This window comes from Sus scrofa, chromosome 10 (genome assembly GCF_000003025.6).
Source record: "Sus scrofa isolate TJ Tabasco breed Duroc chromosome 10, Sscrofa11.1, whole genome shotgun sequence".
NCBI lineage: Eukaryota > Metazoa > Chordata > Mammalia > Artiodactyla > Suidae > Sus > Sus scrofa.
The window spans coordinates 11,088,155-11,115,334 of NC_010452.4; the positions used below are offsets into that span (position 1 = coordinate 11,088,155).

The 27,180-nt window shown below is 46.7% G+C and overlaps 1 protein-coding gene across 1 annotated transcript in view; it reads right to left on the reverse strand.

Moving 5' to 3' along the window:
- Positions 554 to 27,180, reverse strand: part of LOC110255736 — a 226,023-nt gene continuing 199,396 nt past the window's right edge. Inside the window, exons 6-7 of the mRNA XM_021065090.1 lie at positions 8,590 to 8,689; positions 554 to 3,190 (exon numbers count right to left, since the gene is read on the reverse strand). Of these exons, the coding sequence (XP_020920749.1) occupies positions 3,013 to 3,190; positions 8,590 to 8,689 (278 nt within the window). The 3' untranslated portion in view covers positions 554 to 3,012. The remainder of the gene's footprint in view (positions 3,191 to 8,589; positions 8,690 to 27,180) is intronic.

The following is a 27,180-nucleotide window of genomic DNA, read 5'->3' on the forward strand; positions in this document are numbered from 1 at the left end:
TTCTCCAGAATTCCCTTCTAGCTTCTGTCGGATCCTTTCTTACGTCCGCTGGCCCTCCAGAGGGCTTTCTCGTATTTATTGAGAACACAAAGAGAACGTCTTCTAGTTTATTTTTCATCTTCTTTTCCTTACGTATGCTTTTTCTCACAAGGCATTTTTCTCAGACAATATAGACTTTTGAACTACTAGACTCTTTCTCTTTGGTTCCATGATGTCTTTCTGTTTGTTCATCCTTGAATAATAGAAATTGAGGATTTATTCTGTCACTGAGGATTTTTGAATGGGTTATTCTTTCCAGAGATTAGCAAATAATTGACTGATAGCTTTAGTGTCTGAGTGTTGAAACTTGGCGTCTGAAATATCATCACTGCTTCAATGGAAAAGTAGCATGAGGTGAATCAGGAATCTGCCATCCAGAGTTCCCATCGTGGCTCAGCAGAAATGAATATAACTAGTATCCATGAGGACACAAGTTTGATCCCTGACCTTGCTCAGCAGGTTAAGGATCCAGCGTTGCCCTGAGCTATGGTGTAGGTGGCAGACACAGCTCGGATCTGATGAGGCTATGGCTGTAAGGCCAGTGGCTACAACTCCAATTTGACCCCTAGCCTGGGAACCTCCATATGCCCTGGGTGTGGCCCTAAAAAGATGGAAAAAAAAAATCCTACCTGTTCCTAAAAGGGGAAATTCCATGTTTCATGGGCTATGAATGGCAGAACACAGGTTTTTTTTTTTTTTTTCATTTGAAAGTGATTAAAAAATAAGCTAAGTACAAGCGTGGGAGTAGCTTGCATTTCTGCCTCTTATTGCATTTCTGTGACCTCAGGGGACCCACATCAGCAAGTTCTCTCATGTATTGAAATGATGCTAAATAATACCAATCTCACAGGGCTATTAGAAGAATTAAGGTACTTTTGATATATGCTCAGATAGATTAAAGTATGTTGGGCATTGTCAACACAGAAATTAATGCATGATATCCATTCAACATGTCGTGGCAACTATAAATATTTTGTTAGTTGTACAATATTTTGTAAGATCTTAGATTGCCCCCTCTTTCCTTTTTATTAAACCATCAGTGTTAACTTTATTTGGAGTGCCTAGTAATCAAATTCCTAAATAAATATAGTGGCACTTCGAATAATTTAATTAGCTTTATTCACATAAAAATCATGATTGCAGGCCCGTTATAGCCACTGATCCATTTGATCACGTTAACAAGAATACTAACTATTCCAAGAACTGTAGGATGTATTCAATCTGAATGCAGTTCAATTTTGGCTCAATTTTTCTTAGTGATAATAAGTAGACCAAGAGCTTCATGGTCAAGTCTTTTCACAGACTAATAAAGACTAAAATATTATTGGTAATTAGATTTAATTTTTAACAAATGAAAAATGCTTTTGGCCAACTTAAGTTCACAGAAAGAATGTTTTCAGTGGGTAACAAATATCAAAACAGATTGTCATCTGGGCTGGTGGAGGATGGAGAAGCTAAGGGGCTAAGATGTTCAGAAAGCCCCACCTCCTTTATCTGGCTAACCTGCAAACATAAACTTGATCCAAGACACACCCAAAGTTTGAATGTGCTTTTTCCCCTAGGCAAGTTAGGAATAATTTTAATAGCTGTCTGCCATATAATTCAACTGATTCCTTTAAAACATTGTGGGAAGGTTTTATATTGAAAATCCACATACAGGAGTTCCTGCTGTGGTGCAGTCAGTGAAGACTCTGACTACAGTGGCTCCAGTTACTGCAGAGGCATGGGTTTGATCCCTGGCCCTGTGCCATGGGTTAAAGGATCCAGTGTTGCCATAGCTGGGGCGTAGGCTGCAGCTGTGGCTCAGACTCAATCCCTGGCCCAGAAACTTCCATATGCTGTGGATGCCGCCATAAAAAACGGGGGTGGGGATCCACATACAAGAGTTTTCCAGAGTCACTAGAGGGAGCCGAGTGCGTTAGGCTGTTTTCCTTTCATTATCAACAGCCCGGGGACAGCCTGAGATTATATTCCTGAAACTACAGGTGTCACCCTGAACTCAGGAGCTACAGAAGCACAGTGAATCCAAGTCACTTCACTTCTGCTCAAGGGAGCCACCTACTGTGTCGCTTTTACATTGTCTGTGTGCAACCTGGGTAACAGGACATTTTGGGGAGGGATTCGATGTTTCATAGTTCGAAATTGTTTGAGGGGCTTTTTTGCATTTATGGAATCGAAAATCGATCTGAGACTTTAAGCAAGGTGTTCTTTCTATCTAAAGTGCTGTCATTCTCCTAGAACAGTATTTGACTAGATATGCAAAAGGCCGGTGGACACTGGTAATCAAAACTCTAGCCAAGGTAAAGAAGTATCTTTCCAAGATGATGTAAGCCAGCACCTCAGGAGAAGGGGAGCCGCAGGAGATCCGAAAGGGGCCACATCCTTGTAGTTCACATTCAGAATCACCTCCACCTGTAAGACTCCTGCACATGACATTTATCCGGGTCTTGGGAACATGACATGGTGTGTTTGAAGGTCACCGTGCAAGCAGGCTGAAACCCCCAGACGGACACTCACCTCAAACCACCACTGAGAACTACATAACTTTGCACAAATCTGCATATCTCTGAGCCTTGGTTTGTGCGTCTTAAATGTGAGGGCTCTAGATTAGATCAGAGCCTCAGAACCACATGTTTAAATAAGTGTGGCCAGAACACAAGTGTATGAGAGGAGATCAAACTGGAGCGGCTCCAGGGCACTGCGGAGGAACCCAAGGGCCTTGTGGGACTCGGTTTGCAAACCACCAGACCAAACGATTTCTTAGACACCCCCAGCACTAATGTTCCGATTCTAAATGAACCGTGTTACAAAAAACCAAACCCACCGCACTATGTCTCCATCTGCATGATGCGTCTGGGAGGTTCAGCCCTGTGAACACCGGCCCAAGGCCTGTTTTCCAAAGGTGAGAAAAAGAAAACGACAAAAAGGAAAAATTCGCTTGCTCTTCCCAACTCAGAGCCAAACAGAAGGTGGTTAGGAGTTTGGGGGGGGTGGGGGGTTTTGCCAAAGCTCCAGCCTCTCTTCCCAAGAATGCAGGACACCAAGCCCCTTCGAATGCAAGGAGATGGAATTCACAGGAGGATTCGCTAAGGCAAGCGCGCTCCCACTTGAACGCTGCAGGATCAACGTGTAGGATGAGACGTTTCTGACACTGGAGAGAAAAAATGCTTGTATGAACCCCTTGTCCTCACAGCAGGTCTGTCCTGTTTATTGCTTCGTGAACTAATGCACATTAAACAGAGGAAGGCGCTTCAACCACACAGGATACAAACGAGGAAGAGGTGGGAGTGAGCATGTGGCCTCATTCCGATTTCAGGAAGTCCTCGGATCATCAGTGCACCGTGATTCACACGACCAGCGTCCAGAGCCGCTCCCCACACTCTCCCTGCACCCAGCCTCCTAGCCTCTCCCTTCTCATCCCACATCCGGTCCTGAGTGATGCTGGAAACTGCATAACGGTGAATGGTTTATAGTTAGTAAGGGTTATTGTTACTAAGGATTGCCTAATTGGCTTGTATTTATTTAGGATTATTAGGACTTTTTTTTCTTTTTTGCTATTTTAGGGCCACACCTGCGGCATAAGGAAGTTCCCAGGCTAGGGATAGAATCAGAGCCACAGCTGCCAGCCTATACCACAGCCACAGCAACGTGGGATCCTTAACCCACTGAGCAAGGCCAGAGATCGAACCCACAACCTCATGGAGTCTAGTCCGGTTCTTCACCCGCTGAGCCACAGCAGGAGGTCCCAATTTCTCCATTTTTAATCTTTCCTTCCAGGTGGAGGGAACACCAATCACAGGAAACTTCTAGTCAGTTTTATTTACTCTGCCTCAGTAAAGGAGGACTAAATTATGCGCTTATTAAATTTGCAAAGAATAAATTAGACACAGAGAGCTCATTCCTCCCATTCTCCTCTCGAGAAGAGGCGTTCGCAGTATCTCCAGTCCTTAGATTTATCTCTGCTCAAGTTTGTTCCTGATGGAGCCTGCTGAGTGCCTGTGGATGGGGTGCTCCGGCCCTTACGCTCAAGTCTGTCCCTCAGGAAAACGAGACAAAGAAATACAGTTATATGTGAGATTATGTGCAACGCAGAAATAAGTGTCCCCGGGAGAATAAGAAAGAGCTCTTTCCACATTTTAGTGTCAGGGACTTTCACACCAAAAAGCAGCACGAAACTGTTTATTCCCAAGAACCCTGAGTGGCATGAGGGTAAGTCTGAAAGAACCATGAGTCTTAAGGAAAAACCCATCACTCAATCCAGAGCTGCGGTGTTTGGCAGAAAGAACAGAGACAGCGCACCCTGAAGGTCAGTGGCTGTCTAAGGCTGCGTCCAACCCTTTTGGCTGGGGACACTTGGCTGACATTTTCTAAATGGGAATTCCATAATAGGCACGCAATTTCCACAGCTTCATACCTTGGGGTAGAAGCGTGGAGATGGTTTTGGTAATGGCCCCGGTCAATCATCTCTCCCTGTGTCAGGGCTTCTTGGCATGACGAGGCTGTCCCTCCTTCCATCGAGGGACGGGGTGTTTCCTCTCTGCATGTAACTCCGTGACTGGCGTTGACCAGCGGTATCACTTGCAGAAGTGATACTGCATGACAGGGACCAATAAGACTTAGGGGACTTGCCCCTTCCATTTTTACCCTCTTGGCTTTCCCATCACTATGTGAGGAAGCCCAAGACAGAGGACCGCCTAGAAAGAGAGGGAGCTGACAAGCGGTGTCAAGGAACAGGAGTGAGGTCATCCTAAGCCCTCCACCCTCAGTTAAGCGGCTAGATGATGACAGGTGCATGGGTGACCCCAGGTCAGTCCAGCAGAATAACCACCAGGTCGAGCTCAACAACCCAAAGAATCATGAGGAATGGTAAATGGTTTTTTGACCTTTAAAAAAAATTTATATTTATTATTATTTGTAGACAATGTTTAATGGTTGCTATTTACAGGTATTGCAAGATATTGGCTATATTGCCCGTGTCATATAATCCATCCTTGAGCCCATCTTATACCCAATAATCTGTATAAATCATTGTTTTAAACCATTGTATGGGGGGATGTTTCGTGACACTGCGAAGGCTACCTGGCTTAGGAGGGTATTTCTCCGTGGATATAAGGGCTTTCTCTAGACTCTCTCCCCACTGAACATGAAAGTCCTACATCTCTGCCTTTAAACCTGTGCAAATGCCACAGACCCTCTTTTATCAGACACTGCTTTTTTCTTCCCTCACCCCCTTAGGTTCCTTTACTGAGAACCTACTTAATTGTGCATCAGGAATTTTCAGGAGAAGCTACAGTTGACTAAGCTCATTTCCCATTTTTATTGTCCTCTTACTTAAAGGCATATCCCCTCTGTCAGATTCACATGCCACCCCCTAAAATATCTTCTTGCCTTCCCATCGTCTCCGAAGGAATTGAAGCTCAAAGGGAGAGAACATGTGTTTCTTGCAAGAGAAAATGCATTTTTCTTCTGGGCAAATCCCTGGCTTGTCCGTGGCACACGCCCCTCTGGCTGTTCCTCCATAGGCCCAGGGACTCAGTACGGCTAATTAGAGATGGGCTAGTCTCAAAGGAATTTGACTCGGGTTCCAATTTGCAAATGGGGCTTTTGGGTGTTTGGATTTGGATTCGGATTTAGATGGAACCAAAACTTTTCTTTGCACATTAGCAGAAAGCTGTTTTTCTTAAATGCAGCCAAAATATTGCACTTGCTCTGATGTATCAGAACACACACAGCCAAAACCGACAAATGCTTTTCAAGTCTCGCTAAAGGGCTTGAGTAGATATCTCCCAGCTGAAGGGGACTTGGAGCTATATGTGCAATTCCTCTGCCTTCCTAGAGCATTTTAGCACCAAGCCCCTGTACTTTTTGGGGTGGTGTAGGGAGGTTGGTAAATAGCAATTAGGTGAAAATTCAAAGAGGTATTCAAAGCAATGTGCTCTCTGATCTACGCGACGGCTAAGAGTCCAACTATATCTTCATAGATTCATTGGATTATTTTGCAAGTCTTACAAACTGGTATCAATTAACTGTTTACTGCATTTGCTCACTTGATTCTTAAAACAGTTCTAAGAGGTAGAGCTATTATCTCTATTTTCAGATCAGGTATATGAGGAGAAGGAGGCTAAGAAATTAACCATGTCACGCTGTCACCGATGCTTGGTCTCAATGCCTTCAAAAGCAGAGCATGGCAAGACAAAGTCACCCATGAAAAGCTCTTCTACCACAAATACTTAAATATTAGCCATGCTATTCTGAAATAAACTGCAAAAAATCAGCCCTGTGTTGTATAAATCACAGTTGAAGCACGAATCCCAGCATCTTAGCGATTAGAGATCATTTGGTCCAATCCTTTATCTACCACATATGAGACGGAAGCTCAGTGAGAAAGAAAGTGATGAGTTCAAGGTCACACCCACATCCTTGGTAAACCCGGCTTAGAACTTGCTGTCCTGTGTGCATTAAGGCGCGTGGTACATAGCAGTAGAGGGCTTCCCTTGGAGAAGGTTGGCTTGATTGTCCCCGAGGCCCAGCCTCAGAGTGACACTCATCTTGCTGAAGTCATCGTGATCTAGGGCACCGAGCATGACAAACTCTGAAACTGGGACTTATTTTTAACATAGGATGGAGGATCTCTCTCTCAGAGGTGAAATCAAATTAACCAAACTCACAGCTTGAAATACCGTAAACCCAAGTGTGGATTCATCTACACGGAGGAATATTCTTTATCCTCCTCTGCCAGATACGCAGATGGACAGTGAAAATATTGAAATATCTTTCTGAAAGGCATAGCCATGCTCAAAAGCAGGACATGCTTGGACTAAAAGTCAAAGAGAACATCCAGACCAAAGTGGAAGTAGGAGCCACCCAACAGGCAGGGGCGGCTGGAGGTCCACTGCTTCCGGAATAAAACAGAATTGCCCAACCTCAGCCCCACGGACCTTTGGGGCTGGATAATTCTCTGCGGAGGTGGGGGGTGTCCTGTACATTGGGGGGTGTTTAGCAGCGCCCCTGATCGCTACCCACTGGCTGTAAGGTGCACCCTCCCTCCCTCTTTCCTACCAGTTGTGATAACCAAGCATGTCTCCAGACTTCACCAAAACTGCCCCAGGCAGGAACCACCAAAGCAAACGTAAACACACATTACAAATGGTGGGGCTCTGACGCCAGACTCACTTTATAAAACCAAGGCCTAAGGGACTATGTACGAACTTACAAACAGAAGTAACCAAACCACCATCATCACCAGGGCTGGCCAGCTGTTGTCACACCATGCCTGGGGGACAAGAAGAACAGAGAGAGCCACCTGCCAAAGACCTGGCCAGGTCTTCCACTGGCACAAAGGACCAGATCAGTGGTTCCCTGATACCCCCGTGAGCCACCTATGTCTCAAAGTTTTGTGAGGGCCTTTGTGTCACTTCCATCTCTCACGGGCTAACAGCGAAAACCTTGACTCAAACCCTCAATCCAGTGTCCTCCGCACTATAACATACAGCCTGAAGCCCACCCAAAGTATTTTTAAGGTATAAACTACGTTTTATTCGTTATGTATCATTCGCTCATATGAGAATCTAGCCCAAACTAAAACACCCGTGTTTGTGGAATGAATAAATGAACTCTAGGATGAATGAACTAGTGTGAAGTGAGCACCTACTATGTACTAGTTCTGAGTAAAGTTTGTTAGAAGGTAGAAAATAAGCTTTGACATCACACGATCTGGGCTTTGATCCCTGATATGTTTTTTACTTACTAGCTGTGGGACCTCGCAGGGGTTACTAAACGTCTCTGGGCTTTAATTTCATCCATACAGAGTAGAAATAACAATGAAGCTTTTAGCACATTTCCTTTCATACGGTATGCTTTTTTTGTTTTCTTACCCACTGGAATATCTAATATCTTCTGACGCCTGTAAAGTGAATCCTTTCAATACTCTCCTCGTTTTATGGGTGAGAGAGGGATTTCAAAGGGGTTAGATGGTTTGTTCAAGGGTGCAGTTTTATGAGTGAAAGAAACAGAATTCACACGTAGCGTTTCTGGCTAGCTGGGTCCTGGGATTTTCACAACATCTTCTAAAATTCCTGGAAATATTTTTGAAAGGGCTAGAAATTATCCTTCATTTTCAGAGGGGTTATCTTATAGTTTGAGTGAGGGCATTTTTTTCTTTGTTTTCGGAGAAACTTTAGTCATCTAGGGGGATTGGAGACTCATATTTCCAGTCTCTTTGCCTTCCAAAAGCCTTATTATGCCAAGCTCTATGTCTAGAAAGATTCAGGAGACGTCACTTCTCCGAGCAAAGAGATGCCGCCAAGCTTTACAGCCAAATCCTCGGGGGTCTCCTTTAGTCTCTGATAACAGGATTGAGAGGTGTGACTGGGTTAATTAAGGTCTGTGAGGTTGTATTTCTGGTTTGTATCTCAAGACTATGCAAATCAATCTCCCAGTTTGATGGTTATTTCAGCGTTTCTCTATTTCTGAAGCAAATTTGAAGTTACTTTGGATTTGGGGTTCCCAGCATCCAGTCATTAAAAGTTTGATTGGACAGAATTGGCTCACCTGCCTCCCCAGATCACAATGTCAGCTCCACCACATTTAGAAGGAGGGGGATTGTCACCGAAGGAGTAGCTTCCACGACCCAGGCTATGGATCCGAATGCCTGGAAAGAGGTGGGATTGCGTTAGTCGTGGGATCCTGCCTCTTGGCACTCCAATTCCCAACACCGAGGAAATGTCATTTTACCAAGAAAAAGAAAGCAACCTAATAATGCTTAAACCAAACACAACTCATCTATGATTCCTGGCAACCGTTTTCATGAGCGAGCAAGCCTGACGACGATAAGGAACTGTCTTGACTGATGGATCAAACCTTCAATAAGATACACCCATGTGTCCACGAAGGACCTCATCTTGCCTTACGGGTTCCCAAGTGAGGAGACAATGATGGAACAGAGGCCCTCGGCTGTGCCTGCTTTCCCCTCGTCCACTAAACCCAGCTTTCCTTCCTGAGCAAACCCGCTCTTCGGAGCCAAAGTAAGCACGTCGGACAAGGCTCTCGTGCTTTCCTGTCTCATGACAGGAGTTTTTCAGGAGCATCCCCTGGTGCCGTGCCCCGCTGTGTTCTTTTCTGAGAGTTGCTGCCTTTCTCTCCGCCTTTCCGAGAAGATCAGAAGTGATGCGGCCAAAGCCTGCCCTCTGCCCATCTGGACTCTCTCTGGACCCAAACTGCCAGCCTCACTGCCATTGCAGCTCCCAGCACTGCTGCAGATACAGGGGACAGCTGGTTCATAAGGCCTCGGGAACGCATCCCGGGGGGGCCCTCTGCTAATATGCACTGAAACGAATAAGGCATATCAATAATACAACACAGCAGTGACAAGGGTAAGGCTCCTTCTGAGGCTAGACGCTATTTTGATAAGGGAAACAAACCCCTATTTTTTTTCTGACTTGTTTTTTTTTTTTTTTTTCCTGAATGACTGAGCACCCTGCATGCATTCAAGAGGTTGATTTTCACACCGAGAGAAATTGGTGGATCTACTTAGAACCCAGGATGCAACAGCAGTCTCCACGCTCGGCTTTGTGGGGAGCACAGGTTTATCTGCTCAGCACAGAAGTGATGGGCTTTTCCCATCCCCAGACCGCTTGTTTCTATTCTCTCCTGTTGCCTTTACCTGGGTTGCCATGGCTCAGTTGATGGAGTCGGGGCAGGGACACGGGCGGTGACGGAGCTGCTCGGACAGCGTGAGGCCCTCGACAGTGACGTTCAACCTCCTTCCCCAGAGCTAGGCTTTTAGCTGAAGAAGAACTGATGGAAGCTGCTGTGGCCTGAATTGTGTCCCCTGAAAATTCGTATACCCAATCCCAAGCCCCACCCCCGATGGTGTTGAGAGGTGGGGTCTCGGAGAGGGAATTCGGTTTAGATGTGGCCCCTAGGATGGCACACAGAGAGCCCAGTGCTTTTTCTCTCCCTCTGCTCCATGAGGACAACGTGAGGAAGTCGCTGCCTACAAGCCACGAAGAGAAGCCGCACCAGAAACCCATGGAGCTGGCACCTTGATCTTGGACTTCTGGCCTCCGGGACCGCCAGACATAGATGTCTGTTGTTGGAACCACCCGGTCTGCGGCCTGCTGTTACGGCGGCCCCAGCGGACTAAGGCCGAGCGGATGGAGCGCATCACCTCGTGCACAAGTAGCCTCAATGTCCTAATCGTCCTAACGCACCTCCAAAGAATCGGGGGTGGCAGAAGATGACAAGAAAGGTACAGCGAGTTCCTGGGGGCCCAGGAAACACTGCCCACCTGAAAAATGGGGCTCAGGGTGGATTCGGGGAGACGGATTAGGAAGGGGCTCACTCATGCCAGGTCTAGTTTGGGGAGGAAGCTGACCTTTTAAATGTAAAGAAAAGCAAATACGATGAATGCTGCCCGGTTGTTTCCAGGGAGTGATTCTCCTCCTGTGGAGGGTTTGCCCCTCTGGTGCCAGAACTGCTTTCATCTGGAGTCTCTTTTGTTGCCAGAGAGAGAGCCACGCAGGCCACCTCGGGTGAAGCGTGAGGGCCCGAAAGGAGGCAGGAAACTTACTGAAAGGGGGGAATGGACCCCGTGCCCTTGATGGTGGCTTCCCCCTGCTCTGTGTCCTCACAGCCCTCTCGCCCGTCCCGGTCCCCGTCCTCTCCCAGCTCGCACTCGGCCCTCTCACCCTTTCCCTACCGCAGTAAATATTTTTGAGTGAATAAATAAATAAATGGAATGCTTATCACTTCTGTGTCTTCACAATGTTGCCTTATTCATGGCTTTGACTTAGAGCCCGTTACCACTGCTGCTTCGTGATGTGGGTGTGCATGTGTGTGTGTGTGTGTGTGTGTGTGTGTGTGTGTGTGTGTGTAAGTTCAGTCCACACTGCCTCCTACCTCCTCGGAGTTTCCCAAGTCCAATTCCAGAGACCGAGAGAGAGGACACACGGACCTAGCAAGCCGCCACTGTCACTGCTTAAGCAGGTCACTCTAATCTAGCCAGCTTGTCTGTTTTGTCCTATTTCCCGATCTTGGAGGAAGAGGCCTGATCCTGTGGCTGGGAGCACATCTCCCCGCATGGCCTCCTAGTAAGGCCTCGAGATCTAGCAAATAAGTGCAGTATTCACCCAATATTCAAGCAAACGCAGAATGTGATATGTGGGACTGACTTATACTGAAAATCCCTTACTGCTTATCTGAAATGCAAATGCATGGCCGGCCTCCTCTCTCTTACCTAGCAACCCTACTCGCCTCTCCAGAAGCCTGAGTGGAGCGGCTGCACAAAGCTGAGGTGACCAAGTGCCCTGAGTGACGTGTAAGATCGCTGGCTTTAATGGAAAGCTGTCTGAAATACACACGTGCTTGCTGTTTTAACAGATGAAAAACTTGAAGCATAGCTAAGCATTTCTTGCTCAGACAGGGTCACCATTGTCCATCAGACTCTGTGTTCAGAGCTTCCTGCTGCACCTGTTGCCTCTGCACTGGAATCTCCGCTTCCCGACTGCTTTTTCCAGATTGAAACTGACTCCTCTCCGTCCGTGGTCACATCTTGCTGCTGGTTGTATGCTGGCCTCTTGCTTTCAAATTTATAGTTATTTTAGTACCAACTGTAAGCTACAACAAGAATAGATAGAGACTCCGAGTAAGGAATTAAGGAATTTTATGAGACTCCACGTTAATATAGCCTTGGACAAGTTCAAAAATTGTGAGTTCTCATACTTGGATTTGATGGCATGAGCTGTTCAGAAATACAGTTGTGGTGGTCAGAGGAGGGAGAAAATGCATTTATTTACTGTCACTGAGTTGTGTTCCAGATTCTCTGCTCTATGTGACATAAAACTTACCAGTGGGCTTCAGACACGTGATATTGGGAGATGGCGAAATTCCTTTGTAAAAATGTTTTAAATTGAAGTATAGTTGATTAAGAGTGTTGGGTTAGTTTCAGCTGTATATCAAAGTGATGCAGATATACACATGCATAGCTATATATTCTTTTTCAGATTTTTCCCCATAAGTTATTACAAAATATGGACGATGGTTTCCTGTGCTGCATAGTAGGTCCTTCCTTGTTTGTTATTTATTGTATATATGAGAGATGGCTAAATTCCTAATAAGAGAGGCCTATTACTCTATTTTTAAATTTTTAGAAGACTATATAATCATTAACTCCTCAGGTCTCTTCTGGAGTGGAGAAATACGATCAGGGTTAATGATACCAATTAAAACCATAATTTAAAAATATTCTGAGCTTCCACCCGTGTAATTGCTGACACCTTAAAACCGCACCTTGCCAAGCCCCCCCTCCCCACTAGTCTCCTCTCGTAATCACCCCCAGTTCAATCAATGGCTCCATCATCACACAGTTGTCCAAGCCAGAAGCCTCCCCTTCTCCCTTACAATGAATAAGTCATGAGTCTGGCCAATTTTGCCTTCTGATTACATTATTAATCTTCGCCTTCTCTCCATCTATACTAAGCTGTCCCTGATTGGGTCCCTTTAAATCTGCTGGGACTGTGGAAATCACATTCTATTTATCTCCTGCTCTCCATCTGTGTCCTCTGCCCCACAGATCGATTGCAAATCAGGACATCTTTCTAAAATGCAAATCCACCTGTGTCTCTGCTCTATCTGCAGACCCGCAAGCCTCCTCTCCCTCTAGTCTCCTTCAACTGACTTTGAACTTTACACTCTCCAGAAGCAGTTCGTCTTCCACCTTCCCATGCGGCACTATTTCACAGCTCAGTAGCTTTGCTAATACTGTGGCCTCTGCCAGGAACACTCTTAGCACCTCTATTGCGTCGCCAGCTCCTGCTGATGTCTTTCAACACTCTGTTCAGTCGTTCTCCCTTCTATCCCCTCCTGACCTAACCCTCAAGCGGGGTTAAGTGCTTCTCTTTGGTGTCCCCATGACATCCTGGATTTCTTCTTCTTAACAACACCTGCTGCAGAAGATGAAAATTATCCGGGTGAGTTTTCCTTGAACTTGGCTCTCTACGTCTTGAGGGGCAGGGTGGTGCTGTGCATTCAGGCTTCAGTTCTCAGGACAGTGTCTCTCACACAGAGGATGCTGAATGGCCGTCACCTGCCCGAGGACACTGGAACATGCCCTTGGGAGTCCCTGAGCTCCTCCCCTCCATGCTCCACGTGGGTCTCTGCGGGGCCTCCGGGCAGCCCTATGCTGTAGAGCCCGGGGTCCCTGCTGACGTAGATAATGACAGATCAGTGAAGTGCAGGGATTGCTTCAGCTCAGGTGATAAAGGCTCCCTTCCTTCACGACAGTCCATCTGACCCACGGCTCCAACCACAGAGCTTGACCTTCTGTTCCAATAGTCCCTTTTGGTCATTTAATAAGATGTATTGTATTACGGTCAACCCACATCCTCCCGGGACACACTCGGGAGGGTCCCCTGCGGTGTGCTGGGAGCGGCATCCTCCAGGGTTATAGAAAGCCCCACTCACCCCCACCAGCCTTGCTCCTCGTGGGGTCCAGGAGGCCCTCCTCAGTTTGCAGGCAGGTGCCTGGCCCACCATCTGGAACCGTATTAAGATGACAGCTCAGTTTTATCATCTTAACTTCCGCCAACACTCCCCACTGTATGTAAGTGTAAACCCCACTGTTCCAGGACCCTCCGAATGGCTGCTCTGGTTTTTCTCTCAGAGCTCCACCAATTTTCATGCAAGTCAGGTCCTCTGGCCCTGTCTCTTGGGCACCTCATTCTTCTTTCCCGGGGATTGGCTGCATGTCCTAACCTCACACACTTTTTCTTGGAAATGATCTTTCTACTTGCGTAAAGCAGTCACCCTTTCCAAGGGGACCAGACCTCCCATGAATCGCAAGCCTCCCGAGGCATTAGTCACGGCTCTGCTGACAGAGGGCATCAATATTCTAGATCGACGGCCATTATCAAGACTTTAACTTATTGCACAAAATGTGGATGGTCCCCTCTCACCAACCATGCCCACCTCTGAATACCTTCTATTTCACAGCAAATGCAGTCGTTCAAACAAACTCCCTGAAGGCTCTAGAGAGCAGAGTTTGAAAATTGGCTAAACAACGCACAGGTCTTAAGTATATCCTTCATGGTCAGATGGTTAGCGCAGCTACCTCTCTAAGGTCCAGGCTCTGGCTGCCCAGCCCAGCCTCAAACGCTTTATTCTTTGATGCCTGTCCCCTTCTTACACTTTTATTTGAGCCTCTTTTCCCAGGAGATAATGCTTACGATATTTATAAGAAATCTCTGTCTCCTCCTTCAAAGCGAGCCACAGTGAAGTTCATAGCAGGTAGTGATTCATGGTTGGATGAATTAGAAATCAAATCAAGAAGTTTAGAGTGTTCAGTCATTGATTAATGATTCACCTTAACCCTAACCTCAGCACTTAGTAGCTGAATGCAACAATTATTTTACTATACCTCACAATTTCTTGGGTCAGGAATCACACAGGGCTCAGATGCACAATTCCTGTGTTCCTTATGGTATTAATAAGTTCCCCTGGGGTCCTCCCTTGGCAGAGGGGCTGGCCTGGAGAGCAGAAGCACCTTCATTCTCATGACTGGCATCATGGCAGGGATGTCTGCTAAGCTTAGCGGGGGCTGCCAACTAGACTCACGGTCTTTCCAGGAATGCCATCTTAAGGAAGTCAGGTGTCTTGTACCACGGCTCCCCTCAAAGCCTGTGCTCTGAAAGACGGGAAGTAGAAGTTTCCTGCCACCCCAGAGCTCCCCCAGTGCAAGAAGAGAACCTTGATCGGACCTCTCAATGGAAAGAACAGAGAAGAGTTTGCAGCCATTTTTTTAATGTCCCTCCCAGAGCATCTCCTCGGATATTGGCAGAGAAAACAAGATGTCACGTCATTCACCACCTGGGCAAACACTGAGCGCCCGCACTTGAGTGCAAGGTGCCAGGCCAGGTTTGGGGTGAGATCAGACTAGCGGGTGGCACGCTCAGGCAGCTCCCAGAGGTGGTCAGCAGATCTTCAGGGTTTATTCCTAAATATGTGAACTGATTGTCAAGGTTTAAAAGTCTGAGGACTTCGGTAACATCTGAATTTTCAGGAGTTCCTGTTGTGGCTCAGTTGTAACGAACCTGACTGGTGTCCATGAGGATGTGGGTTTGATCCCTGGCCTTGCTCAGTGGGTTAAGGATGCAGCATTGCCGTGAGCTGTGGTGTAGGTCACAGGCAAGGCTCAGACCCACGTTGCTGTGGCTGTGGTGCAGGCCAGCACCTGTAGCTCTGATTCGACCCCTAGCCTGGGAACTTCCATGTGCCACGGTGTGGCCCTAAAAAGAAAAAAAAAAAAAAATCTGAGTTTTCAACTTTACTGGAAAAATGAATCATGTCAGCCTGTGGCTGGAATTACCCGAGGGCCACACCCCGCTTGAGTGGACAAGAAGCCCCTCAGGCAGAGAGGGTCCCTGCCATCCAGATCCCCTGCAGTCCTCACCCCTGCCCCGTTGGTTATCTATTTCATAGACAGCAGTGTGTATCTGTTCATCCCAAACGCCTGATCTATCTGTTCCCCTTCCCCCTTGATAACCATAAATTTGTTTTTGATGTTTGTGGGTCTATTTTCACTTTGTAAATAAGTTCATTTGTATCATTTTTTTTTTTTTTGTCTTTTTGTCTTTTTACTATTTCTTGGACCGCTTCCACGGCATATGGAGGTTCCCAGGCTAGGGGTCGAATTGGAGCTGTAGCCGCCGGCCTACGCCAGAGCCACAGCAACGCAGGATCCGAGCCGCGTCTGCAACCTACACCACAGCTCACGGCAACGCCGGATCGTTAACCCACTGAGCAAGGGCAGGGACCGAACCCGCAACCTCATGGTTCCTAGTCGGATTCGTTAACCACTGCACCACGATGGGAACTCCTGTGTCATTTTGTTTTTTAGGTTCCACATATCAGTGACTATGTGCATCTTGAAACAACATACTTAGTTTTGCAAATTTCAGAATTTACATAAATGGAAAAATTCCATATGTATCTGTGACTTGCTTTTTTTGGTTTAGGGTGATAGGTGTGAAATTTATCCATTTTTGAAGCCTAGAGACACCACTCACTTTTTCTTTTCATTTCAGGTAGTCTCTGGTATGATGTATTACAACCCATACTGTCATCCCTCATTTGAAGGATGCAGATTATTTCTGTAGTTTTTTGCCATAATGAACAAAGTTATTATAACATTCTCCTACCTGGGAGTTCCCTTCGTGGTTCAGTGGTTAACAAATCTGACTAGGAACCATGAGGTTGTGGGTTCGATCACTGGCCTTGCTCAGTGGGTTAAGGATCTGGCATTGCTGTGAGCTGTGGTATAGGTCGCAGAAATGGCTTAGATCTGGTGTTGTTGTGGCTGTGATGTAGGCTGGCAGCTACAGCTCCAATTAGACCCCTAGCCTGGGAACCTCCATATGCCATGGATGCGGCCCTAGAAAAGACAAAAAAAATATTCTCCTACTTGGGCATGAGTGAAATTTTGTTTTGTTTTCTTCTTGATACATGTGCATATGAGAGGATACTTGTCTTCAAATATTCCAACTATTGCTAAATTGTTCTGCAAAGTGGTTTGCGTCCTGGCAGCAGTGGCTGAAAGCTCTTCTCCATCGTAATCAACAGTTGGCAGTATTAGACAGTTTAGTGTGTACTTCTCTGGGGACAGAAAATAAAACTACTTTGAACCTTCATTTGTATTTCTTTGATTATCAATAAGATTGAGCATGATTTCCTATGTTAATTCTAAATTCTGCCTCTTTGTAACATGCCTCTTCACATATTTTCTATTTGGAAGGTTTTCTTTTTTTTACTGACTCGTAGCAATTTTTTTTATACTAAACACGCTATACGTTTGCAGGGGTTTTTTTAATTTTTTTTTTTTGTCTTTTGTCTTTTGTCTTTTTGTTGTTGTTGTTGGAGAAAGAGATATATATACAATATTAACATATCCTGTCCATTAATATAGCACAGTTCTCCACCTATACAAGTATATTTTAAGGTCTTTAAATAAACTTTATTCCATTTTACATATGAATTGTGCCCACATTTTAACTGACTTCCACTTAGGTATCTCATACTTCCTACTATAAAGCATATTTTAAAAAAAATCATTCTGGACCATTTACTACTAGGATGCTTAAATTTCTTTATTTTTATATATTTTCCTTAAGGCATCTATAGTGTATTATCAGGTCGCAACTCAGCTATACCCCACCCAATCCTTTTATGTTTACCTCTGTTTGAAAAGTGCTAGAAACTTTACCACTGAGATGCACTTGCATTCATTTGGAAGCAGGAAGAGAAACAAGAGACTTATTGTGTCTCCTGAGGTGGGCTTTTCTGGATAGTAGATTTTGTCCAATAGCATTTTTCACAAAAATAGAAAAAAATCCTAACATTTTTATGGACTCGCAAAAGACCCCAAATAGTACAAGCAATCTTGAGAAAGAAGAACTTAGCTGGAGGTATTCCATGTCTGATTTTAATCTATATTAAACAGCTACAGTGATCAAAACAGTATTGTACTGACATAAAAGCAGACACGCAGGTCAATGGAACATGAAAGAGAGCCCAGAAATAAATCTACATGTACTACATCACCAATTGATTTGTGACAAAGGAGCCAAGGACATATAATGGGGAAAAGATGGTCTCTCCAATAAATAGTGTTGGGAAAACACATATCCACATGCAAAAGAATGAAACTGGACACCCATCTCACACCAAAATGAGAAATCAGTCCAAAAATGCATTGAAGACTTAAACATAAGCCATGAAACCACAGAACTTCTAGAAGAAAACATAAGCGAAAAAACTCCTTGACATCGATGTTGGCAATGATTTTTTTGGATTTGACATCAAAAAGAAAAGGCGGCAAAAGCAAACGTAAACAAGCGAGATGACATCAAACTGAAGAGCTTCTACACAGCAAAGAAAACAATTAACAGAATGAAAAGGGAACCTATGGAATGGGAGAAAATATTTGCAAAACCCCTATCTGAGATGGCATTTGATGGGGTTCAGGGCAGGCTACCCCAAAATATGCCACTTTAGCATATTGATTATTTTGAATTAAAGAGACTGAGGAGAAGCCGTTGTAAGAAGGACATTCAGACCCTCTTTTGCCTCCTGAAAGCAGGATACACATCATCCATATGAAAGGTAACTTCCCTATACCTTTCCTCTACCAACAGGTAAAGAGAGAAGCAGATTCGAGTGGTGATTGCCAGGGGCTGGGGAGTGGGAGAAATTAAGAGGCTGGTGAAGTTATAAAATGAGTAAGGTCTGAAGAGCTAATGCATAGCATGATGACTATAATTGATTAAAGTGTTTTGTGTGCTTGAAATTTGCCAAGAGACTAGAACTGAAGTGTTCTCACCAATAAATAAATGTAAAGGGATAGATGTGTTTTTAAACAAAGAAAAAAAAAACTGCATCAAAAGCTTGGTGCTGGGTTGTCAACATCAGAAGCTGGACTTTAAGGAACTCAAATGAGTAATTTGGAGATGATGCTGAGCAGTGAAATGTTATCATTTTCTGACCCTTTAGCTAAATCGCCTATAAAGAAAATGTGGATTTCAAGTTTCTAAGTAAAAAGTCTGCTAATTCCCTGCATTATATTATCAGCAACTCAAGGACAGCATCAAGTCTCCTCATTTCCTTATAATCCCTGGCGTGGTGCTGACCTGCAGAGTTGCTGCTCGCCAAACATTTCTTGAAAGTTATTTTTCTTCCTGAATTCAATTTGCATTGTATGTACTTTGGCACCTGCCTCCCACCTAACCGCTCATTCTTCATTCTCCATTTACGTCCTCTTTTCACTAAAAACCAACTAAGGCATCCTTCCATGATCTGGCTCATTCCCAGCAGAAAGTCATCTTGGAATGACCTTACACTCTGATCTTGGCGTTTCTTCAGCCCCTCTGTTTTTCAGACTATATACGGGTTGCTTTACACATGTCCTCAACTTGCCTTTTTTATAATACCTGTTTTTTTCCAATTAAGAGGGATGGAAGCTCGGAACTATGCTAAGTATTTTATCATTGCATAACAATTGTGCATGAAAAATGGAATGCCGAGAAGGGAAAAGAAAGAGCAATGAAAGTAAGAAAGGTAGCTTAGGGAGTATCCACGCCTAATGTACACAGATTCTGTAGATACAATGCCTTGGCCAGATTATCTGAATAAAACGATACAAACTGAAATGCAGAAAGCTCGGAGAAGCTGTGGGCCATATGGAAAGGAAGTGCAGGTTGCTCATGTCTCCATTCAATCCAACCCTTGGATAGTTAAAGGGACTTCCAGATTTTTTATATTTGGCAAACCACTGCTTGCTTTGGCAAAGATCTACTTGATAGCCTCCCTGATGTGCATCTGAGAGTACAGAGTCAACAAGTAAGGGAGTTGGGGTTAAAACTCGGTGGAACAGTGACCAGGTGTCTCAGTCAGCTCTGGAGGCTGACAGTCTAAGATAAAGATGGCGGTAGAGTCAATGATTGCCGAGGGCCCTCTTCCTGGCTTGCGAGAGCTGTCTTCTTACCACGTGCTCAAATGGCAGAGAGAGCAGTCCAGCCTCTTTCTCCTCTTATGAGGATGCTCATTCCATCTGGGGGCTCCACCTTCCTGACCTCATCCAAACCTACTTATCCCCCCAGAGTTCTACCTCCTAATGCCATCTTATTGGGGATTAGAGCTTCAGATATCAATGAAGAGCACCAGAAATGCTTGGTCAGTCCAGAGGCCACACGAGGTTGATCTGACCATGCTGTCTGCCCTGAGGGTGATCAGCCGCATTAATTGACGTAGGTGATGAGGGCGCAAGCTCATCTTTCCTCACTAGGCTAGATTATGCTGGGAGCTGGACACTCCATGGAAGAAACAATCTTCCTATTTGTTTGTTCTTTCTCTGAACAGTTATGTATTAAATGCCTACTATGTACCAGAGTGCTTTTCTATACCAGGGATTCAAGCTCCAGGAGAGTGTGCTCTCATCTCTCCATGACCCTACGTTCTGACTGGGTGAGAATGGTGATGGGGATTAAACAAATGGCAAGATCATATATACATGCATGTATGTATGTATGTATGTATATAATGAAGGCAGTGTGATAGATAGGTCATCATTGCCTCCCATTTATATGACTGTCTTTGCTCCTTTGCTAAAATCTGCAAACAGCTTCTTCAAGTTTGTCCTTGAGTCAATGCCTTTTGTCAAGGTCGGAGAATCTCAGTTTTTATCCTCTCTGCCTTCTCCATTCTTTTCCTTCCCGCTCACATGTATTGAAGCGTGAGTTAAAGTGCTTTACCGTGCATCTTCTGACTTAATCCTGACAACAGCACCGGGAGTTTGGTATCAGGAACATAACCATTTTGCAGAAGGGAAATCCGAGGCTGAGGAGGCTCAGCAACTTGCCCGCAGTCTTGCAGCGAGGAAGCAGTGAAGCCAGGATGTGAACCCATGGCCTCTGGCTCCAGAGGCCCCGGCAATGCTATTCTGCCTGCGGCAGAATTAGTCCTTCCAGCAAAAGGAGGACCGAACAGATGTCCTCCATCTCCCCAAAGGATGGAAGAAAGATTTGCATTACAGCCAAGGGGTAGGAACGAGATGCCGTAAAGCGGTCCAGCCATAAAAGCTAAAAACTTTCTAAAGAAGTTTAGGAAATTTTTCTTCTACGAGAGATTAGAACAGAGGTCAGTAAACTACTGCCCGTGGGTGCAGTCCAGCTCCTTGTTTTCATAAATAAAATTTCATTGGAACACAGCCACGCACGCTTCTTCATTTACAGACTGTCTGAGGCTGCTTTCGCATTAGAAGGATGGAGCTGAGTCGTTGTGGCAGAGACCATATGGCTTGCAAATCCCAAGAGATTTATTATCTGGCCCTTTATGGAAAATGTTTGCTGACCTTTGCTCTAGAATACCAGGGTGGATTTTGAGTATGAGTCCCTCCAGATTCGAAGAACGGTCTAACTGAAGCTTTAACGTCCCTTTCAGCTCTAGGCATAAAGATGTGTTTCTGTGGTCAAAACTGACCCTTCCTCACTGGGGGCACCCTCCTGCCCACTTCTTCCAGCTGTCCCCTCGCTCTGACTAGACTAGGTCTTTCCATTGTCTCTAAATGAATTTAGTAACAGAGGTTTCCATGTTACAGGCAGACTGCCAATTGGTGGGGGCGAAGGGGGCAGCGGTAATAAATCTACCCACCCAGGATTAAGGATGGTATCTGCCTGATGTTAATTTTGTTTCAAAAAAAAAAAATTTGTTTCAGTTGCCATTTGGATCAGGCAGGAAGGGATGACAGATTTCTGCTGTCCCCTTGTAACTGATTAATATCATTGTTATAATCTCTATATTAGTAATAAGATATACCTTATTTAATTTTGCTTTGGTTAAAGAAGAGCTGGATGTTTTTTTTTCCTACCCAAACAGGATGCAGCATGCCCGTGGGCCCTAAACGTCCTGCATCCTAACCCATCCACCTCCCTCCACCCCATATCCAAATGATGTCTCAGCCTGGCGGAATGAAAAGATTAGACCTGGACTCAAGGAGTTCCCGTTGTGGCTCAGTGGTAATCAACCCAGCTAGTACCCATGATGACACAGCTTCAATCCCTGGTCTCGCTCAGGGGGTTAAGGATCTGGCGTTGCCGTGAGCTTGGTATAGGTCACAGACGTGGCTTGGATCCTGTGGCGCTGTGGCTGTGGTGTAGGCCAGCAGCTGCAGCTCCGATTCGACCCAAAAAGATCTGGGAGGAGCCAGCCAGACTGGGTCCAGCCTTGAAAACCACACTCTTAGTAGTGGCTCCAGCTTCACACCACCCCCTGGGATGGCAGACCCTCTCGCCCCTGCACCTGTGCCTGGCACACCCTTCACAATTAGGTGGGACCGCATTTGTGCTCCCGGCCCCTCTCCTTCCTCTCAAGTCGTGTCCCCAGGCGCCCTGGGCGTGTGCACCGTTAAGGGCATGTGGATTCCTCTCACAGGCCATGACTTTTTCAAGGTCAAGTGCTGTCTCAGGTCAAACCAGGGGGTGAGGGGAACCTCGCCAGAAAAGAACCCCCTCCTTTAGCCGGTCCACAGCTTTTCGCCTCACTCAGGCTCAAACCATGTCCTGATCCTGGCTTCAAGGTTCCACCCAAGCCAGCCTCTGCCGGCTTCTCCAACCTTGTAGCCGCCCATCCACCTGCCATCTTTTCAGCTCTCTGGGCCAAGTGCCTCCCCTCCTTTTCTGTGTATACAACCAGCTCCCTCCTCCAGGGGAGTTTTCCGCACATAGCTCCCCCCAGGACTTCCGTGGGCCCCTTTCGGATCTCAGCTTCAGTCCATGCATTCATTTACTGTAAAATATTTATGGAGCACTGTTCTCAGCACGAGGCAAACACCCCGCCCTCCTGGAATCTCCATTCTAGTTGAGGGTGGAAAACCAATAAACAATAAACACGGACGCTGTCTGATGATGCTCTGTGGTAAGGAGGAAAGCAGAGCAGGATGAAAGACAGGTTCTGGGCGGGTGTCCCAAGATTTTAAGACTTTTTTTGTTGTTGTCTTTTTAGGGCCGCATCCGCAGGCATATGGAAATTCCCAGGGCAGGAGTCAAGTCAGAGCTGTAGCTGCCAGCCTACACGGCAGCCACAGCCATACAGGATCCTTAACCCGCGGAGCGGGGCCAGGGATCGAACCCATGTCCTTGTGGATCCTAGTCAGGTTCGTTCCTGCTGAGCCACAACCAGGAACTCCAGATTTTAACACTTTTGAATTCAGTTTGGTCCGTACTAGATGCACAAATGAGGAAGCGGCTGTTTTATCCATCATTTTTACCAGAGTAAGAGTTCATGTTTCTGGTCCTTTCCTGATTGACAGTTTTAGAGGAGAACTTGTTGAGAAAGAATGAGAATAGCGTATGGACAGAAGAATTGCCACTGCCAGGGTAGAAAAGGGTTTAGAAAGGAAGTCCATTTGGGAAACGGATGGACTACTTAAAACACCATGTGGGGCAGGTCTCACCTTATGGAGCTGAACAGGGTGAGGTTTCAGTAAGGGTTGACCTGTGTCTCTAAGCAACTCCAAGTCCTAACTGAAAGCCCCGTGACGACGACAAGTCGTCTTCTCTGATGTTGACAAGGACTTCTCTGACCAGGGAGGACTTCTCTGACCAGGGAGGACTTCTCTGTCCAGGGAGGACATCTCTGACTAGAGGGGATTTCTCTCACGAGGCAGGGCAGGGAAGACAGTCCACCTCAGCCTTATAAAAGAAATCAAGCAAATGGTCCCACGTTTGCAAGCACGTGGTTGGTCACATATTCTCCGGGAAACACAATCCAAGCATCTTCACATAGCAGATGATAACAATAACATCATCAACAAAACAATAATAATTTATTAAATTTATTCAAATTCTAACAAAAATTTAAAGTGGCCCTTGCCTGCCTCTGGGCAGGACACCGTGAGTGCGGTCAGGTGCACTGCACGTGTCAAAGGTCACAGAGCGCACTCTTAGCATTGCTTTGCCTGGACCCTGTGTACAGAAGCAGGGTTGCTTTGGTCCCTGGGGTGCTGACCTCACCTTAATAACCCTGCCAGCATCAGCAATAAGGACTGGGCTACAGGCAGGTTTTCCAGCAGTGGGCTGCCTATATTGGACCAAGGTCATGTTCAGTCTTTAGGGTGAGGTATTCGCGAGCGAGGGATACCGTGCAGTCCGTGACTTCATCCCCAATCTGCATTTGGTGGAGGTTGAGGTATGTAAACAGAGCAACAAGCAAGCAAACAGCATTTAGGATCATGAAAGAGAGAGGTGGACTGGCTGGCTCATCAACAGAATCCCCCCTGCAGCTTCAGCGTCATTAGCCCAGCCCCGAGGATGGGGAAGGAATGTTTTTGGATAACCAGGCTGAGGTGAGAGATTGGAGGGCGACCATCTGCTGCTGTCAGGACCGCCGTAAGTACGGGAGCAGGAGCCTTGGCGAGGGCACCCGTGCATGTGTTCGGGAGCCGTGAGCGTCAGCTTGTGTGCCCGCGCTCAGCATCCCTGTGGGCGGTACACTTAATACCGGGCTTCTCTGTCCAGGAAAACGCTATCCCCTCCAAAGCCCGGAATGATTAAAATCCTGAAGTTTCTCACATCTGCTCTGAACGGCCTTGGGAGCCGTATTCGGCGTCTGAGCTTTCGGACCGTCCACGGCCCAGCAGGGCATCACTTGGTATTCCTGCAGCCAAAATCTCAGGGAGCACATGATTCTGAGAGGAGCCAGCGCACAGCAGGGCAGTGAGCCGACCGGCTGTGGGGTGGTCTCCACCCTCACTATTCAAGCCTCTTGCCTGAGTGTAACCAGAGCCCCTCAGAGACAAAGCAGCCGAGGTGCTTTTGCAGCTGGAAAATTCCCCCATGGCCTCCGTGCTGGGTTGTTCTCGCTCAGACCACCACCATGGACGTGGAAACTGAGTCAGGTCCAAAGAGGATGAACCAAACTCCTATTTAAGCCAAAAAAAAAAACAAAACAACAGTTGGCCCAGGGTTGCCTGGCTTTAAATGGACCATGACTAATGTTTTAAGCCTCAGCACTGGGGTGAACCCGGCCCCTACACTTAGCCTCACCTTTCACGGTGTTATTTTTAGAGATCTCCTTACACCCCAGCTTAAACTAAAAATACGTTTCCCAGGAATAGCAGAACCTAGTTTTAATTGCGCAGAGTGACACATCTGATGACATATGATGCTTCATGCATTTGATAGCTGCTGAGGATCAAGGGGGTGGGGGGTGTTGCTAGATTTCATCTTTCAGGAGCAGCAACTAGACTGCCTTTGGGGCTGTGGGCTCCATTAGCTTCTTCTGGGCTGGAGCTGTTGCCACCAACGATGCTTTGGTGTGACATCACTTGGTGTGACTTACACAGAAACCCCGCTCATGAGAAGATACCTCCAAGTCTCATCCAACCCTGATGTGGCCTCCCTGCCCACACACCCAGGGCTTGGAAGGAAGGTCCTGCAGTACAAGACCTTTGGGGTCTGACCATTTGGCAGCTGGCGCTTCACCGTGTCCCTCTACCTCCGTGACTTCAGGCAAGTTATTGCCCTTCCTGAGTCTGATTTCTCAGGAGGATTGTAGGGATAATGGGAAATCATGTGTGTACAAAGCAGAACCCGCATCAACTATCACCTTATTCTTTTTTAACTTAACTTGCTTATATAGGAGTCCAGTCTGTTGGGACACTTGTGGATCCCTAAAGGCACATGTGGGACACGTGGTGTGGTGATGTAGAGCCTGAGGAAGATGCACATGGGGACACAGATGGCCTGGGGGCAGCATGGCACGTTACGCTGGACGCTGGAGCCACCAGCAAGGGAGCGCTTGATCGTGGAGGAAGAAAGTCTCTTGCATTCAAACTGGTCCTTAGAGGATTTCTCTTTTGGAGTCCCCACTGTGGCTCAACAGGTTGAGGGCCCGACACTGCGTCCGTGAGGATTCAGGTTCCATCCCTGGCCTCGCTCAGTGGGGTAAGGATTGGGTGTCCACAAGCTGCAGCGTAGATTGCAGCTGCAGCTCTAGATTCAACCCTTAGCCTGGGAACTTCACACGCTACAAGCGCAGCCATAAAAAAAAAAAAAATAACACAGCAATCTGACGGCAGTGGTTCTGGTCACTGTGGAGGTACGGGTTCTATTCCCTGCCTGGCACAGTGGGTTGAAGGATCTGGCATTACTACTGATCCTTTGGTGCGTCACCGCTGCAGCTCAGATTCAGTCCCTGACCTGGGAGTTTCCACATGCCCAGGATGTGACCAAAAAAAGATTCTTCTCTCTACTGGCCCATTTCAGGGTTAAGGACACAGGCTTCCCCAGATGCAAGCCCACGCCACCTCGTACTACCAGTGCAACCTTGGAGACGTTCCTCGCGTCTTTACACTCTTAGCGTCCAGCGCTGTACGATGCAGACATGAGATCACCTGCTTCACAATGTGGTTGTGAGGATGAGGCGAGACAGTTCACGTGACGCTCGTCTTTAGCGCATTGTCCCAAAGCAATAGCTCAAGAAACGCTGGCTGTGATGGGTGCTGTGAGAAGCGTGTTCCCGGAAGGGGACCCGTTGGTACAAAAGAGGAGGTACAGGAGGCTCGAGAGGCGTCTTATGGCCTGGTTCGACCGAGTCAAAGAGCATCTAGGGAGAAGGGCAGGCTCTCAGGTGTCCTCACGGAGGTGGTCTTTGCCTTCATTTGTGATACTTTCTAGATTTTCAGCAATGTACGCTGAATCCCCTCCACCCATTAAGTCATCTAAAGACAGGAGGTTCTGTCGTAGCCCCTGAGAGACTCCCAGCCTTCTGCTCTCGAGGAGACCATCTTCCATTCCTGTTTTCTGACCTCAGCAGGTCTTCAGGGTCACTGGACAATCCACGTCATGGTGACGAACCTCAAGGTTCGTGATGCCAGTGCCACCTCTCAGTCTGGTTAGAGGGGAGAGCGTGTTTGTAAACAGCTCTCTGGGCAGAAGCAGAGGCCGCCATCTCATTTATGTAACCTCTCGAGTCCAGCCTAGAAGGGGGCTTGATCACACTGGACCTGATGGCCACACTCTGCAGCACGAGGGCAGGGATGGGGCAGAGGGGATGCCAAGGCACAGGCGGGCCCCAGAGACACAGGTTCCTGAACAGGTCAGCACGTTTTTAGGGCAAGATCACCGTGAGCGCTCCTTACATGGGAGCGGCGGTGGCGAGGTGCTCAAGGCCCCTTTCACTGTCTGGGGTCTTTCCAGGCCGCACACTGGTACCCAAACCAGGAACCTCTTCTGTTCCTTTTTTTCTCCCAGAGAGATCCTGACATATTTGCCCAAAGAAATAAGAGTCCTCACCTCATTTAGGAAGAAGAACAATTATTTTATAGAGTGAGAATAATTACTCTGCATGCTGGTGTCAATAAAAAGCAGAAAGAAGAAGGAAAATAAGAGAAAGAGGAGATGAAAGGGGGCCACCCACAGGCAGTGAGCATTGTCGCCCCGTGAGTGCCCCAGACCCCCTGACTAGGGCTCGCGGTCTGAACCTATCCCCACACCGCCCAGTATCTAGAAGCACAGGACCTGAGCCTGAGCAAAGCCAGCAAGGCCTCCTGGGTCTCCACTGTCCCCAGCGGGTCCCCTCCTAGTTTGGTGGCCCTTC